Raw genomic sequence first — 18781 nt, 5'->3', positions numbered from 1 at the left:
CCATAACCATTATATTTAAATTTAATTTTAAATAATAACAAATCTTCAAATGAACTTTTGACTTATTTCTATTCTTACGTTAATATGATCTAGAATATCAGTAACAGTAGATTCTGTTTATTTTAACTAAAAGTAATACATATAAAAGTTATATTGTTCGTAATGGACGATAGCTGTTTGTATGAGCATGCACTTTATATATAAAAACCAAGAACAATGTAGTAATAAGTAATATAAGTCTACTTACATTATGCACTTCTATAGCAATGACATGTTTGTCAGTTAATACGACAGGATCTGACATATGTCCGATAACATAATACACAGTTTGTCATGTAGGTTACTGCTGTCAAAATTTAGGCTGTGACAGTTCTTGATAATGGTTGACACAACTGTCATATAGAGCAGACAGGCAGGCAGTCTACATTATCTTCTTTTGCTGTTCCTAATGTCATATTTACGTGTGCATGTGACAAGTACTCATATGATTATGTAAATTACAGTTACCTGACGGTTAAAAAAGAAAGAGATACCCACTTTTTCAACGTATTCCGGAAAGCCACTACATCTGACTGCATGATTTACAGCAGTTGTTACCAAAGATCCTATAAAGAGGCATATTTCCGCTCCGTGGTTGACATGTAGCATCTCACAGGGGCTATGACCCAAAAATAGTTATGGAATTGACCATGCAAAAAAAATTAAAGAAAGGCAAACGAAGCAACATAGTAAGAGCAGATGTCAGATCACATTAGAAAAGAGCAAGCAAGTAGACAAAGGTAAGTTTATAACTTTACCATACTAGTGTATTTCTAACAAAATTTTTCGAGAAATTAGACTGCAAATCGGCCTCAGGACAGAGAACAATGCAACATCACGTCGTATAAACGATATCGATAAGAGCTAACTACATAATATTTCAGTAGTGTATAAAGTAACATGTAGTGATTGTGATAAATGGAAGAAACTTCAAAACCAGATTTAGAGGACATAGTAATGTTAGTTACGTAAATCCCTCAGCATTTAGTCATCATTTAAGGGAATACAAGCACTCAGCTAATGACAATAACAAATAAATTGTCAGTCTACAAAAAATCAGAAAAAGCCAGATTATTAAATATTTTAGTAGAAACTGAAATACACAGTCATACAACAAAACAACCAGACAATATACTTAATGAACAAACAGAGTTACAGTATAACATGTACATACAAAATTTCAATAGTGTTTTAACGAATAATTTCGGCTTGAGCTCTATCTCCTGCACGTCACAACTGTCTAATTTTGCGTGATATGTTGGATGACTATGCAATCTTTTTCCTTCTTTACATTCTGTCTTCACAAGCAAATTACCAAAAACTGTAATTTTCATAATTAGGCCTATACGAATGCATGTCACAGACATATATATAAATATGTTCTTAGACGTAACAAAGGAGAGTCAATGAACCATACTTGACATGTCAGTTACACGTCTGCTCTATATGACACTTACGTGAAACATTATCAAGAATAGTCAAAGACTAAAATTTACAACAGTAACGTACTTGACAAACTGTGTACACTGCTATAGGACACATTTCAGACCCTGTCCCATTAACTAACAAGCAAGTCATTGCTATAGAAGTAGACTTACATTACTGCTACATATGTACAATTATCATTTTGTAGAAATCTATGCACACATTGGTGATTCTTCCTCTGTATCAGATGTCGCTGACGATGGGCTATAAATCCTAAAACCTGTTCTAGTGCAGGTCATGGTGTATAGGAGAAGTCTTTTAATAAATAATTAATTATATATTTGTCTATTCATCGGGATGAATTGTATAAACAGTTGCCTTTCATATAGCTCATAAATTATTTTCTCTTTGACTTGATACAGTACTCGTTCCTTAGGAATCTGACACACCTGTGTCATCTGCAGCAGCATACTGTAGGAGCAATGGCATCCTCTTCCCGTATGTGGTGCATGTCGTCCATGTTTCAGTTCCATACAAGGCTACACCATAGACAAATATATTCATAAAAGCTTTAGAAGACTTACTTCTACATCTGCATGACTACTCTACAAAAACGGTTCAAATGGCTCCGAACAGTATGCGACTTAACTTCAGAGGTCATCAGTCGGCTATAACTTAGAACTACTTAAACCTAACTAACCTAAGGACATCATACACATCCATGCCCGAGGCAGGATTCGAACCTTCGACCGTAACGGTAGCGCGCCTCCAGACTGTAGCTTATAGACCCGCACGGCCACTCCGGCCGGCAAGTATTCTACATTTCTCGCAGAGGCTTCAACGAATCATCTTTAGATTATATCTCTACCGTTTCACTCCCTAAGGGTGCACAACGAAAATGAACATGCTTACATTTATGTTCAAAAATTTTTTATGAAATCTTACAGGACTTAACTGCTAATTAGTCCATAAACTTACACATTACTTAACCTAAATTATTCTAAGGACAAACACACACACCCATGCCCGAGGGCGGACTCGAACCTCCGCCGGAACCAGCCGCACAGGCCGTGTCTGCAGCGCCTAAGACCACTCGGGTAATCCCGCTCGGCGCTGACATTTATGTCAGAAATTGAAATACACTGTGAACCCGTATAACACTGATGAAATTCCAGAGGATTTTCAAGGACGCTACCGAAAATTAGAGAATCTAACTGCCGTGTATAAAACGCCTTGAGACAGCTGACTGCTTTATGAATGAGTTTATAAATATGTGACTTTAAGCATACAAGCGAGATATAATTCAGAACGACCTTAAGTTATGGTGAACGACTTTCAAAAGTCGGTAAGTGCTCTCATTCTAAAATACCGGAGGAAATAGTCACTGGTATGTTGTAAGGTACGACATCTCAAGATAAATACAAAGTTTGAAATAGTGATATTTGTCTTCCCCTTTTAAACTTTTGACATACAACTGAAGCTCTTGACAAGTATATACGAAAGCACTTAAATTATTAAATTTGGTTATTAATTATATGAAATGTGATCTGGTAGGTAAGCAATTGGCCACAGAGGTCGTCCACAATTTTTTCCCCGAAATAATTTATTGATGGAACTGCACAACTTTTCACCGTATTACAGTCACATTCACATCAAGCAGCATTCGGCACATCACGAAAATTCCACGTTTTCCATGAAAATTCACTTTTCTTTTACAGGCTTGACCTATAACATATCACTACTGACATTTAAGACTCATCTTCTTCTTTTTCTATTTTTGTCGTGGCTACCATATTTGACATGGTGTCAGAATTTTTCTCGTATTTGGCACGTAGCGCCAGTTTACAGCGATTGTTTTAAATATATGTCCGTAATAAAAAGTCTTAGTATGTTGTTGCCCTGTGATATGTTATAGAGGATGTTAGCTGTAGAGGTGCAAAAATTTCTATTGTGGCGAGTGGACACTGCGCTGACAACATCACAACATATTTTCTCTACTCGCCTCCATTAACATACATTTTTATACATTTAGAGCAATGTGCCATTCGTCGCTGCAAATAGAAATTCTGTCTACGCCATTGTGTTACCTCCAACATTCACTTAACGACGGTACCTCCCCGTGCACAGGAAGGGAAAAAGGGGCAATCCACTGAATTAGACAGTCATATCACTGAGTTCGATTTGCAGTAGGATTTTGGAACAGCATGAAGCACCTCGAACATAACGATTTATTGACAAATAGTCAACTCGGTTTCGGAAAACATCGATCTGATGAAAGACAATCATCGTTCATGCGAAGTAAAGAGTGCTACGGATGGGAGATCTCAGATAGCTTCCACATTTGTAGACTTCCAGATGGCTTTTAACACCTCACAAGCGACGTGATAAAAATGCATGCCTATCGACTATTGTCTCCATTCTGCGACTAGATTCGTGATTGTCTGCGCGAAAGGTTGTTGTTGTTGTGGTCTTCAGGCCAGATATTGGTTTAATGCTGCTCTATCTTGTGCAAGCTTCTTCTTCTCCGAGTAACTACTGAAACTTACCTCCTTCTGAATGTGCTTACTGTATTGGTATCTTGGTCTACCCCTAACATTTTTGCCCTCCACGATTTCCTCCAGTACTAAATTTGTGATTCCTTGATGCCTCACAACGTGTCGTAGCAATCGATCGCTTTTTCTACTCAGTTGTGGCACAAATTCCTTTTCTCCCCAATCTGTTCAGTATCTCCTCATTAGTTACGTTATCTCGGCATTATTCTGTAGCACGACATTTCGAAAGCTTCTATTCTCTTCTTATCTAATTTATTTATCATCCATCTTTCACATTCACACATGGCTACACTCCTTGCAATTACTTTCAGGAAATACTTCCTGATGCTTAAATCTGTACTCGATGTTAACAAATCCGCGTAACAATCGAAATGTTAGAGTTCATAATAACTGGAGGAAACTCACAGTGCAAATCGAAACTAATATCTGGCGTTATCCAAGAAAGCATTGTAGCCTACCTGCGGTTCATGATATACATAAACGATTTAGGAGACAATCTGGGCAGCCCTCTTAGATCGTTGGCAGATGATGTTGTGGTTTAACTTCTTGTAAAGTCGTCAAAGGTTAAAAAGGAATTCCAAAATGATTGAAGCAAAATATCTGTATGTTACGAAAAGTGACAGTTGATCCTAAATAATGAAAAGTGTGATGCCATCCGTATGAGCAGGGGAGAATGGGGAAGCACGGATCACTTAAGGAAATTCTTTGCTATATAGCATGTTTCAGTGTGAAAATTTAAAATTTTGCATCAGACAAATATGTCCTCCTGCCTGCTGTTAAGACTTAAAAGTCGCGCAAGTACTGTTCTTTAGCGTAGAATTAGCGAAAAAAAAACTTTGCTTGGCTCTCCCCCATTCGTGGAGTAATATTGACCGTATATTTGTCCTATATTTTTTATATGGGAACTACTGAAATATAATGATTATGTACATATATTTTATCCGTAGTGTTAAAAATTCTTAAAAAAATAATACAAATTGTAATAGTTTTAGCCAAAATGCTGATATAATTGCCTAACCTGCTCACAATATATATTAACCGTTACTAACCTGTCACAAACTAAGAATGTAGTGGTTATAATGGTTTAAATACAAACATTAATAAGCAAATAGGCCTTGCAAGAAGATTAATTGAACAGTTAACAATGTGTTTAGACTATCTGAGGGAAACAAAAGTTTGTGTAAGATTTTTTTTTAATTTAAGCTCAAGCTTAGGCCTACTATTTCTTCAAGCAAATGACAAAAACTTTTTACAGCTGAATCAGTCCCCCTACAAAGAGCATGACTCCATAGCCCACACAGCCTGTACGCCAGCACCACTCTTTTGCCCAAATTCACTGCAAACGAAGCACATATCTTCAGCTTCGTTTCCTGGAAAATCACGTTCAGCATTGTCAAACAACTCGTGTTCATTTACTTCAGTACCACTGTCTTCAGTATCTGAACCGAACTTTGAACTGCGGTTGCGTTTCTTAGCTTTCATCATCTCCATTTTTAACTTCACTTTGTGTCTTTCGGGCTACGTTAGTTAGGGGATTTCTTGTTTAGTAGTTTGTCCTCCATCTTTTCTTCTTTTGAGGACTTCAAATTTCTGAATGTTGTTTGAGATTTCCTTTTTGTTTCCTTGCTTTGTTTTGGCCTTCTGAACCTGGTACTTCGATTATCTCCTCAAATTTAGAATTAGTCTTACTTTTTCAATGAGGAATGATGCCAAGAGTTTCTTTGGGCCAAATGACCACTGGACGTGTAGATGCCATGCTTGCCAAAATGAATGCTTGATGCACCGAGTTACTCGACTAATGTACCAAATTGCGCATGAACAGGAAAAGATATCCACAACTACACTACTGATGAAAACAGCTGGAAACAGCGTCCGCCGTAAAACATCCAGGTGTAAATATTTAGAGCGACATTTAGTGGAATGACCGTATAAAACAGATAGTGGAAGAAGCAGACACCAGACTCAGATTCATCGGAAGAATCTTATGGAAATGTAACTCATCCACGAAGGAAGTGGCTTGTAAGGCACTTGTTCGCCCAATTCTTGACTATTCTTCATCTGTCTGGGATACCTAACAGGTAGGACTGATAGAGGTGATAGAGAAGATCCAACGAAGAGCGGTGCGTTTCGTCACGGGATCGCTTAGCTGGCGAGAGAGCGTTACGGAGATGCTAAACGAATTCGACTGTCAGACATTACAAGAGACTAAAAACTGACTGTATAAAGCCATTGCTTGATCTTTGATTCAGATTTCCTCATGCAGTTTACCGAAATGTTGTTTTCCTGTTACATCTTTGCTGTTTTCTTGTATGTCATACCTGACTTTTTTTTACGTTACAACATGTATCTCTGTTTAAAGTAGATAAATATGTAACTTCATCCGATTATTATTAGTGCTTACGTTATGCCTGAATCAGCTCCATCACAATTCCATGTGTCTAATTTTGAATGTATAGTAGCCTAGTTGTTTCTGCGGCTACTATATGGCGCTCGTAGCAACGCCATATTTACTTGCCCACACTTTCTAAAGTTGGCACCTCAGTCTTGTTGCAACCCTTGTTCACAATACGAACAGCCATTAGCGGCTCGCCATCTTATTTACAACTATGCCTTTCCCGCATAGTTTTTTTTTAAATGTACTGCATCTCTTTTCAGTCAGTACAAACTTTAATTTTATTAATGTATTATATACCTAATAGGTTTTAGGTAGTTAGTCGAATTTTGAAGATGACTCTCAGAGTAGCGTCGAAACCTGGTCAATTTTGACTCAATATTTGTGACCGAGCGCTTATTTGTTCTAATATAATACATTACAAGAGAGGCGTTGTGCATCACGGAGAGATTTACTATTGAAATTTCGGGGCAGCACTTCCCCCCCCCCCCCCCCCCCCCCCCCCCACATACACGTCAAGATACTGACCAATACAGACGGTTACCGACAATCATTCTTCCCAGGCACTATTCGCGAGTGGAACAGGGTTGAGCACACAGTGGTAACGAAAGTGTCCTGCGCCACACACTATTAGGTGGCTTGCGGTGTGTGATGTAGACGTAAATTAAAAAAATGGTTCAAATGGCTCTGAGCACTATGGGACTTAACTAGAACTACTTAAACCTAACTAACCTGAGGACACCTCACACATCCATGCCCGAGGCAGGATTCGAACCTGCGACCGTGATCCAGATGTAGCCCCTAGAACAGCTCGGCCACCCCGGCCTGCAGACGTAGACTTAGTTTTGCTTGTAGATGATATGCTCATTGCTACATCACCCTTTACAGCTATTTCAAGAATTTCATCATGTTGCAAGGATGGTTTCAGGTGGCAAGTAATCTTCATCTCTGAAAGTATCTGGATTCACAGGAAAAATACATATTTGTCTGAACTCTAGAAAGATCATTTCCTAGGGTGGCTGCTTTGGACTACACAGTGTCAAACAATCCACTCACACTTCGCCTTCAGGCCACGAGTGGCCTACCGGGACCTCCGACTGCCATGTCATCCTTAGTTGAGGATGCGGACAGGAGGGGTGAGGGGTCAGAACATTGCTCTCAGGGTTGTTATGATGGTATTCTTGACCGAAGCCGCTACTATTTGGTCGAGTAGCTCCTCAACTGGCATCACGAGGCCACAGCAACAGCGGATGGCGGTCTGGTTGGTCACCCATCCAAGTGCCGACCACGCCCGACAGCGCTTAATCTTGGTGATCTCACGGCAACCGGCGTATCCACTACGGCAAGGCCGTTGCCGTTAAACAATCCAGCAACAGCATATGGGCCGATTTTCTACAGTCAGGTTGGTTCGATATTGATATCTGATTCACGTCGAATGGCAGATTTCAGTGGCGAATACAGTAAGACAGTGGAGCAATCCACATGAGAGAAAATGCTCATAGGAAATACCGAAAACATGTCTCGGTAATCGTTTTGGCAGCAGACTGTGGGCTGTTGACAACAAGCACTTTAGGTCCCTGTGAAACATTTGCCAGATCTGCCCGTCGGCGACATTGGCAGCCATGTGCTGCGACAGGCTTTTTTGCCCAGGTTGGTTCGACAGGCGATGCCTCATTGTTGATACAGGTCTGGCTTTGGGTCGGAAGACGGGCGCTGGGGAGAGGCGGCGAATTTTTAAAGCCATCCTACGCGCCGTCCAGCCTGTCCTCACTGGAAAACGATCATCCAGCAGCTTGTGTGTGTGTGTGTGTGTGTGTGTGTGTGTGTGTGTGACAGAGAGAGACAGAGAGAGAGAGAGAGAGACAGAGAGAGACGAAGTAGGAGTAGCGACATCGCGTGCGTCGCTAATAATTGCGTCAGCAGCGACGGCCGTCGCGTCCTCATTAATAACGCTGCCTGAGGATGGGTGGGCCCATTCATCAGCGTCGAAACGTCAGCCGCGCTCATCCGGAGAGTTGGCGGCTGCCCGGCCTGTTCTGCAGCGTCGTGAGTAATTGAACGCGAAGGCCACCGCCCGCGTGTAGATAGTGAGTATCCACGAAAACGCGTTTCGGCGGGACCGGTGGAGTGCGTAGAATTCCTTTCGGTAAGGAGGCTGATACGGCATTTCATACCTATATTTGTGACAGCCTCGGGAGAAACAGTCCTGACAGAACTCTACCATCTGGTGAGTAATATGTATGAGACAGCCGAAATACCCTCAGACTTCAAAAAGAATATAATAATTCCACTCCCAAAGGAAGCAGGCGTTGACAGATGTGAAAATTACCGAACTATAAGTTTAATAAGTCACGGCCGCAAAATACTAACGCGAATTCTTTACAGACGAATGGAAAAACTGGTAGAAGCCGACATCGGGGAAGATCAGTTCGGATTCCGTAGAAATGTTGGAACATGTGAGGCAATACTGACCCTACGACGTATCTTAGAAGCTACATCAAGGAAAGGCAAACCTACATTTCTAGCATTTGTAGAGAAAGCTTTTGACAATGCTGACTGGAATACTCTTTTTTCAAGTTCTGAAGGTGGCAGGGTTAAAATACAGGGAGCGAACGGCTATTTACAATTTGTACAGAAACCAGATGGCAGTTATAACAGACGACGGACACGAAAGGGAAGCAGTGGTTGGGAAGGGAGTAAGACAGGGTTGCAGCCTCTCCCCGATGTTATTCAATGTGTATATTGAGCAAGCAGTAAAGGAAACAAAAGAAAAATTCGGAGTAGGTAATAAAATCCATGGAGAAGAAATAAAAACTTTGAGGTTCGCCGATGACATTGTAATTCTGTCAGAGACAGCAAAGGACTTGGAAGAGCAGTTGAACGGAATGGACAGTGTCGTGAAAGGAGGATATAAGATGAACATCTACAAAAGCAAAACGAGCATAGTGGAATGTAGTCGAATTAAGTCGGGTGATACTGAGGGTATTAGATTAGGAAATGAGACAGTTAAAGTAGTAAAGGAGTCTTGCTATTTGGGGAGCAAAATAACTGATGATGGTCAAAGTAGAGAGGATATAAAATGTAGACTGGCAATGGGAAGGAAAGCGTTTCTGAAGAAGAGAAATTTGTTAACATCGAGTATAGATTTAAGTGTCAGGAAGTCGTTTCTGAAAGTATATGTACGGAGTGAGGCCATGTATGGAAGTGAAACATGGACGATAAATTCAGGGTGTTTAAAGAATGACCGGTATATTTGAAACGGCAATAAAAACTAAACGAACAGCCATAGAAATACACCGTTTGTTGCAGTATGCTTGGGACAACAGTACATTTTCAGGCGGACAAACTTTCGAAATTACAGTAGTTACAATTTTCAACAACAGATGGCGCTGCAAGTGATGTGAAAGATATAGAAGACAACGCAGTCTGTGGGTGCGCCATTCTGTACGTCGTCTTTCTGCTGTAAGCGTGTGCTGTTCACAACGTACAAGTGTGCTGTGGACAACATGGTTTATTCCTTAGAACAGAGGATTTTTCTGGTGTTGGAATTCCACCGAATAGAACACAGTGTTGTTGCAACAAGACGAAGTTTTCAACGGCGGTTTAATGTAACCAAAGGACCGAAAAGCGATACAATCAAGGATCTGTTTGAAAAATTTCAACGGACAGCGAACGTGACGGATGAACGTGCTGGAAAGGTAGGGCGACCACGTACGGCAACCACAGAGGGCAACGTGCAGCTAGTGCAGCAGGTGATGCAACAGCGGCCTCGGGTTTCCGTTCACCGTGTTGCAGCTGCGGTCCAAATGACGCCAACGCCCACGTATAGTCTCATGCGCCAGAGTTTACACCTCTATCCATACAAAATTCAAACGCGGCAACCCCTCAGCGCCGCTACCATTGCTACACGAGAGACATTCGCTAACGATATAGTGCACAGGATTGATGACGGCGATATGCATGTGGGCAGCATTTGGTTTACTGACGAAGCTTATTTTTATCTGGACGGCTTCGTCAATAAACAGAACTGGCGCATATGCGGAACCAAAAAGCCCCATGTTGCAGTCCCATCGTCGCTGCATCCTCAAAAAGTACTGGTCTGGGCCGCCATTTCTTCCAAAGGAATCATTGGCCATTTTTCAGATCCGAAACGATTACTGCATCACGCTATCTGGATATTCTTCGTGAATTTGAGGCGGTACAAACTGCCTTAGACGACACTGCGAACACCTCGTGGTTTATGGAGGCCGACGTCTTTAATTTCCTGAATGAATATTTCGATGATCGTGTTATTGCTTTGGGCTATCCGAAACATACAGGAGGCGACGTGGATTGGCCTCCCTATTCGCCAGACATGAACCACTGTGACTTCTTTCTGTGGGGACACTTGAAAGACCAGGTGTACTGCCAGAATCCAGAAATAATTGAGCAGCTGAAGCAGTACATCTCATCTGCATGTGAAGCCATTCCGCCAGACACGTTGTCAAAGATTTCGGGTTATTTCATTCAGAGACTACGCCATATTATTGCTACGCATGGTGGATATGTGGAAAATATCGTACTATAGAGTTTCCCAGACCGCAGCGCCATCTGTTGTTGTCAATTGTAACTACTGTAATTTCGAAAGTTTGTCTGCCTGAAAATGTACTGTCGTCCCAAGCATATTGCAACAAACGGTGTATTTCTATCGCTGCTCGTTTAGTTTGTATTGCCATTTCAAATATACCAGTCATTTTTGAAACACCCTGTAGTTTAGACAAGAAGAGAATAGAAGCTTTCGAAATGTGGTGCTACAGAAGAATGCTGAAGATTAGATGGGTAGATCACATAACTAACGAGGAGGTATTGAATAGAACTGGGGAGAAGAGAAATTTGTGGCACAGCTTGAGTAGAAGAAGGAAGCGGTTGGTAGGACATGTTCTGAGACATCAAGGGATCACCAATTTAGTATTGGAGGGCAGCGTGGAGGGTAAAAATCTTAGAGGGAGACCAAGAGATGAATATACTAACCAGATTCAGAAGGATGTAGGTTGCAGTAGGCACTGGTAGATGAAGAAGCTTGCACAGGATAGAGTAGCATGGAGAGCTGCGTCAAACCACTCTGGACAGAAGACCACAACAACAAGAACAACATGGGGGTAGTTACCACTGGGGGGGGGGGGGGGGGATGAAGTTTTTTAGGACAGGGGGTAAATACTAAACGATTCTATTCTTTTTGAGTCAAGAATCTGAATTATCATCAAAAGATAATTGCCATTATCGTAATTTTGTATGACTAATACTGACTATACACTGAACAGACAAAAAAACTAGTACACTTACCTAATATCGTGTAGGGCCCCGCGAGCACTCATAAGTGTCGCAACACGACGTGGCATGGACTCGACTAATGTCTGAAGTAGTGATGGAGGTAATTCGCACAGTGATTCGTGCAGGGCGGTCCATAATTCCGCAATACTAGGAAGCGGTGGAGATCTCTTCTGAACAGCACATTGCAGGGTATCCAAGATATGCTCAATAATGTTCATATCTGGGGATTTTGGTGGCCAGCGGAAGTATTTAAACTCAGAAGAGTTTTACTGGAGCCACTCTGTAGCAAATATGGATGTGGGAAGTGTCGCGTTGTCCTGCTGGAATTGCCTGAATGATTCAAATGACTCTGAGCACTATGGGACTTAACTTCTGAGGTCATCAGTCGCCTAGAACTTAGAACTACTTAAACCTAACTAACCTAAGGACATGACACACATCCATGCCCAAGGCAGGACTCGAACCTGCGACCGTAGCGGTCGCGCGGTTCCATACTGTAGCGGCTAGAACCGCTCGGCCACCCCAACCAGTGGAATTGCCCAACTCCGTCGGAATGAACAATGGATACGAATGGAAGCAGGTATAAGACAATACCTTTGCGTATGTGTCACCTGTCAGAGGCGTACCTAGACATCAGGGGGCCCCATATCAGCCTGCCGTAGTGGCCGAGCGGTTCTATGTCCTTCAGTCCTGAACTGCACTGCTGCTACGGTCAGTTCCTGCCTCGGGCATCGATGTGTGTGATGTCCTTAGGTTAGTTACGTTTACGTAGTTCTAAGTGTAGGGGACTGATGGCCTCAAATGTTAAATCCCATAGTGCTTAGAGCCATTTTAACCATTTTCGGTCCCATATCACTCCTACTGCACACGCCCTGTACCATTCAAGAGCCTCTACCAGCTTGAACAGTCCCCAGCGTACATGCAGGTTCCATGGATTCATGTGGTTGTGATCTGTACACGTCCATTCGCTTGATACAATTTGAAATGACACTCATCTGACCAGGCAACATGTTGCCAGTCACAACAGCCCAGTGTCTGGACTCAGAAAGCCCTTGTGGTTATTTTTCGTTGAGTGGTTCACATGCTGACACATGTTCATGGCCCAGCAACTGCGGAAGGTTGCACTTCCGTCACGTTGAACGATTCTCTTCAGTGGTCCTTGGTCCAGTTGTTGCTAGCTTGAACAGTCCCCAGCTGACATCGATTGATGCGGCTGAGGACAGATCCCCGCACATCCATGCGGCTGATACAACTTGGAACGAGACTCGTCTGGCCAGGCAACATGTTTGCAGTCATCGACAATCGAAGGTCGGTGTTGACAGGCCCTGGCGAGGCCTTTGGTCCTAACCTGCGAAACCCCTTACGGTGATGTTCCATTGAATGGTTCGCACGCTGACACGTGCTGATGGCCCAGCATTGAAGTTGCAGCAGTCTGAGCACAGGTTCAACTTCGGTCACGTTGAGTGATTCTCTTCAGTGGCCGTTGGTCCAGTTCTTCAAGATCTTTTTCCGGACACAACGGCGTCGGAGGTATGATGTTTTACCCGATTCCTGATATTCACACTACAGTCGTGAAATGGTCGTACGGGAAAATCACCACTTCATCGCTACCTCGAGATGCAGTGCCCCATTGTTCGTGCGTCGACTATAGCATCACGTTCAAACTTATTGTAGCAGCAGTAGCCGATATAACAACTGCGCCGGATGCTAGGCGTCGCCAACCGTAGCGCTGCATTCTGCCGGTTTACATACGAGAGTCTCCGTTTTGAATACACATGCCTGTACCAGTCTCATTGGCGCTGTAGTGTACCGGATGTAGGAGTATGAAGCCTCAATTTCCCTATGGTTGGGGTTAGCCGTCAATGTAGGGTCCGTGAGACCTCGTCTGCAGCGCCATCTGGTTCCTGTTTTCGGCTGACGACGAATGTGAACACACAGTAACCCACGTTCCAGTCATCGGTGTTTCAAACCCGTAAACGTGTCGACTTTTGCGGCTGCGAACTGCGATTTACGGACAGCATTTGTTTTTTGCTATCATTTGAAGAAAACTGCTACAGAATAGCATCGAATGTTTGTCGAAGTTTTCGGCGAACAAGTTCTTGGGATAGAACAGTGTTTCGAGTGCTTCAAAAAACTCAAAAGTGGTGATTTTGACGTGTGGAACGACGAGCGCGGGACAGCACGGAAAAAGTTCGAAGACAAAGAATTGCAGGCCTTATTGGGTGGAGATGATACTCAAAGTCAACAGGAACTCGAGGAACAATTGCATGTGGCTCAGAAAGCCGTTTGTCTTTGATTGAAAGCTACGGGAAAGTTGCAGAAAGTGGGAAAACGGGTTGCGTATGAGCTGCATGAAAGACGTCACGCAACTCGAAAGACCGCTTCTGAAATTGTGCTCGCCAGATACAAAAGAAAGACGTTTCTCCATCGAATAGTGACAGGTGATGAAAAAATGGATATGTTTTGGGAATCAAAAATGGTTCAAATGGCTCTGAGCACTATGGGACTCAACATCTGAGGTCATCAGTCGCCTAGAACTTAGAACTACTTAAACCTAACTAGCCTAAGGACATCACACACTTCCATGCCCGAGACAGGACTCGAACCTGCGACCGGAGCAGTCACGCGGTTCCGGGCTGAAGTGCCTAGAATCGCACGGCAACCGCGGCCGGCTTTTGGGAATCCTGAGCGTCGTAAGTCATGGGTGAATCAAGGCAAAGCATCGACATCCACTGCAAGACCAAATCGCTTTGGCCTACCAGTGTAGCCGAGCGGTTCTAGGCGCTTCAGTCTGGGACCGCACGACCGCTCCAGTCGCACGCTCGATCCCTGCTTCGGGCATGGATGTGTGTGATGTCCTTAGGTTAGTTAGGTTTAAGTAGCTCTTAGTTCTAGAGGAATGATGACCTCGGATGTTAAGTGCCATATGCTCAGAGCCATTTGAACCATTTGAACCAAATCTCTTTGCAAAGACCACAATTCTCTGTGTTTGGTGAGATCAGAAAGGTGTAATCTATTATGAGCTGCTAAAACCTGGTGAAACCATTAACAGTGATCGCTGACAACAGAAAATGATTGATTTAAATCAAGCATTACGTGAAAGACGACCGAAATATGAAAAAAGGCCACAACAAGTATTGCTCCATGGTAACGCGCATCACACACAGTAAAACGGTTCAGGGAAACGATCGAGATGTTCATTTGGGAAATACTATGGCATGCGGTTTATTCTCCAGACTTGGTTCCGTCCGATTACCATCTATTTGCATTTTGCATCACTGAGACGCCCTCTCCCTGAACTACGTTTCAGTTTGCATACAATGTACAAAAATGGCTTGCTGAAAGGTTCGCTTCAAAAGAAAAACGGTTTTTTAGGCGTGGCATTCATAGCCTACTGGAGAAAAACTGGAAATTTTGTGGTAAGGTCCATGGGTCATCGGTTCCAAGGCTTACGCAGTACTTGATCTAACTTAAACTAATTTACGCTAAGGACAACAAGCCCATTCGTGCCCGATGGAGGACTCCAACCTACGACATGGGGAGCCGTGACAAGGCGTCTCAGACCGCAGGGCTACTCCTTGTTGCCCTGCCGGAAAGATGAAAGAAATGTATAAAGAGCAATGGAGATTATTTTGATTAAAATATTGGTCATAAGTTTCAAACAATAGATGTGTAATTTATCTTTATTTAAGACTGATTATGCCTTTCAGCGTTCAGTCTGGAGCATAGTCGCCTTTATAAAATTCCTCCATGATCCCCTATTCAGTGCTAACATTGGTGCCTCTTCTGATGTCAAACCTATTACTTCAAAATCATTCTTAACCGAATCCAGGTACCTTCTCCTTGGTCTGCCCCAACTCCTCCTACCATCTACTGCTGAACCCACGAGTCTCTTGGGTAACCTTGCTTCTCCCATGCGTGTAACATGACTCCATCATCCAAGCCTGTTCGCCCTGACTGCTACATCTATAGAGTTCATTCCCAGTTTTTCTTTGATTTCCTCATTGTGGACACCCTTCTGCCATTGTTCCCATCTACTAGTACCTGCAATCATCCTAGCTACTTTCATATCTGTTACCTCAACCTTATAGATAAGATACCCTGAATCCACCCAGCTTTCGCTCCCATACAACAAAGTTGGTCGAAAGATGTGTAATTATTGCAACCAAATTCCGGTTTCATACTTCTACACCTGGTAAATAGTACTGGGGAGAGAGGGCAACCTTGCCCAACTCGCTTTCCAATTGGGCTTTTCTCTTTCATCTCATTCCTAAACTGTACTCGTATTTCTACATTTACATCTGCATCCAAACTCCAAAATCTACCTGACGGTGTGTGGCGGAGAGTACCTTGAGTACCTCTGTCGGTTCTTCCTTCTATTCCAGTCTCGTACTGTTCGTGCAAAGGATTGTCGGTATGCTTCTGAGTGGGCTCTAATCTCTCTGATTTTATCCTCATGATCTCTTCAAGAGATATACGTAGGAGGCAGAAATATACTGCTTGACTCTTCGGTGAAGGTATGTTCTCGAAACTTTAACAAAAGCCCATACCGAGATACTGAGCGTCACTCCTGCAGAGTCTTTAACTGGAGTTTATCTATCATCTGCGTAACGCTTTCGCGATTACTAAATGACCCTGTAACGAAATTCGCTGCTCTCCGTTGGATCTTCTCTATCTCTTCTATCAACCCTGTTTGGTACGGATCCCACACTGCTGAGCAGTATTCAAGCAGTGGGCGAACAAGCGTAGTGTAACCTACTTCCTTTGTTTTCGGATTGCATTTCCTTAGGATTCTTCCAATGAATCTCAGTCTGCGATCTGCTTTACCGACGATCAACTTTATATGATCATTCCACTTTAAATCACTTCTAATGCGTACTCCCAGATAATTTATGGAATTAGCTGCTTCCAGTTGCTGACTTGCTATATTGTAGCTAAATGATAAAGGATCTTTCTTTCTATGTATTCTCAGCACATTACACTTGTCTACATTGAGATTCAGTTTCCATTCCATGCACCATGCGTCAATTCGCTGCAGATCCTCCTGCATTTCAGTACAATTTTCCATTGTTACAACCTCTCGATACACCACAGCATCATCTACAAAAAGCCTCAGTGAGAATCCATAAGGTCATTTACGTATATTGTGAATAGCAACGGTCCTATGACACTCCCCTGCGGCACACGTCTCTCCATCGAGAATGACATGCTGCGTTCTGTTATCTAGGAACTCTTCAATCCAACAAGACAATTGGTCTGATAGTCCACATGCTCTTACTTTGTTCATTAAACGACTGTGGGGACTGTATCGAACGCCTTGCGGGAGTCAAGAAACACGGCATCTACCTGTGAACCCGTGTCTATGGCCCTCTGAGTCTCGTGGACGAATAGGGCGAGCTGGGTTTCACACGACCGTCTTTTTCGAAACCCATGCTGATTACTACAGAGTAGAGATCTAGTCTCCAGAAAAGCCATTATACTCCAACATAATACGTGTTCCAAAATTCTACAACTGATCGACGTTAGAGATATAGGCCTATAGTTCTGCACATATCTTCCACGTCCCTTCTTGGAAACGGGGATGACCTGTGCCCTTTTCCAATCCTTTGGAACGCTACGCTCTTCTAGAGACCTACGGTAGACCGCTGCAAGAAGGGGGCAAGTTCCTTCGCGTACTCTGTGTAAAATCGAACTGGTATCCCATCAGGCCTTTCCTCTTTTGAGCGATTTTAATTGTTTCTCTATCCCTCAGTCCTCTATTTCAATATCTACCATTTTGTCATTTGTGCGACAATCTAGAGAAGGAACTACAGTGCCGTCTTCCTCTGTGAAACAGACATTTGGTATTTCGGCCTTTAGTCAGTCATCCTCTGTTTCAGTACTATTTTGGTCACAGAGTGTCTGGACATTTTGTTTTGATACACTTATCGCTTTCACATAAGACCAAAATTTCTTAGGATTTTCTGCCAAGTCAGTACACACAACTTTACATTAATTTTCTGTTGTAACCGAGGTGTATGTATGTGTGTGTGTGTGTGTGTGTTTCAGGAAGCTGACCGTACAGCTGCAGGGGGGCACTTTGGTGGACTGGATCGCCAACGGGGTCATCAACCTCTTCACGTGGCTCTTCCAGGACGTGCTGCTGGGGGTGGTGGAGGAGAAGGTGCGGCCCGTGCTGGCCCAGCGGCTGTCCCAGCTCACCGTGCAGGACGTGCTGGAGGCGGCGGGGGTGGCGCAGGGCCTCTGAGGTTCTCACTCCTGAGGATGAGACAGCTGCAGGGAAACCTCTCTGAGGATCACCGACCAACAGCAGGCTGTAGCACTGTCTAACATGTGTCTGAGAACAGTGTGATGAGCTGCAATGAGGGAAAATAAATTGGAACACAATACAGTTCAATAATTAAACTTATGTCAGGGGCATTTGATATGTTATCCAGAGTAATTATTTCTATATTATGCCACAACTCATTGAAAATTGTAATTATTAATTATGTATGTACAAATTAACTAATATACTCCAACAACAACATGAAAGAAAAATATTAGCATAAACCGAATATAAATTAATGTTAGTCTGAGAGAATTATTAAATTTCCAGCTGCTGAATCAACACTGTCCATTTTTTTTTAGTGGATACACTGCCATTTGACTGTTGTGGTGTGTGTACTGTAAGACCTTCGGTACACACACCATCAGATTATTTTCAGATAATTTGACTTGTCGCTCTAACGATGTAGGCGAGTTCCAGCAATATGTCTCGTGGTCTTATCGTGGCGTGTTAACTTCTGTCGTTAGGTCAGACGATAGAAATGCCATTTGCGCGCTTAGAGTAGCAGATTGACGGTGACCAACTATAAACAGAACTTGATTAATTTTCACACACATTTATTAAAATAATAAAATGCATAGACATTACATAACTGGATTCTGGATGCTGTTTACAATTGACAATCTGAAGTTCCTTTGGTCTTGGTACGTAAATCTTATTCTCACATATCTCTGATAGTTGACAAAATGTCTATACATTTATCTTCATGGCTATGTACAGGAATATGATAATCTT

At 42.8% G+C, this 18781-nt stretch overlaps 1 protein-coding gene across 1 annotated transcript in view; it reads left to right on the top strand.

Moving 5' to 3' along the window:
- The window catches only part of LOC126293464 (uncharacterized), an 80692-nt gene extending 62364 nt beyond the window's left edge, over positions 1–18328 (top strand). Inside the window, exon 5 of the mRNA XM_049986706.1 lies at positions 17767–18328. Within this exon, the coding sequence (XP_049842663.1) occupies positions 17767–17965 (199 nt within the window). The 3' untranslated portion in view covers positions 17966–18328. The remainder of the gene's footprint in view (positions 1–17766) is intronic.
- The last annotated feature ends 453 nt before the right edge of the window (positions 18329–18781 follow it).

This window comes from Schistocerca gregaria, chromosome 10 (genome assembly GCF_023897955.1).
Source record: "Schistocerca gregaria isolate iqSchGreg1 chromosome 10, iqSchGreg1.2, whole genome shotgun sequence".
Lineage (NCBI taxonomy): Eukaryota > Metazoa > Arthropoda > Insecta > Orthoptera > Acrididae > Schistocerca > Schistocerca gregaria.
The sequence above is the reverse complement of the archived record's forward strand: the minus strand, read 5'-3'. Positions and strand labels throughout refer to the sequence as shown.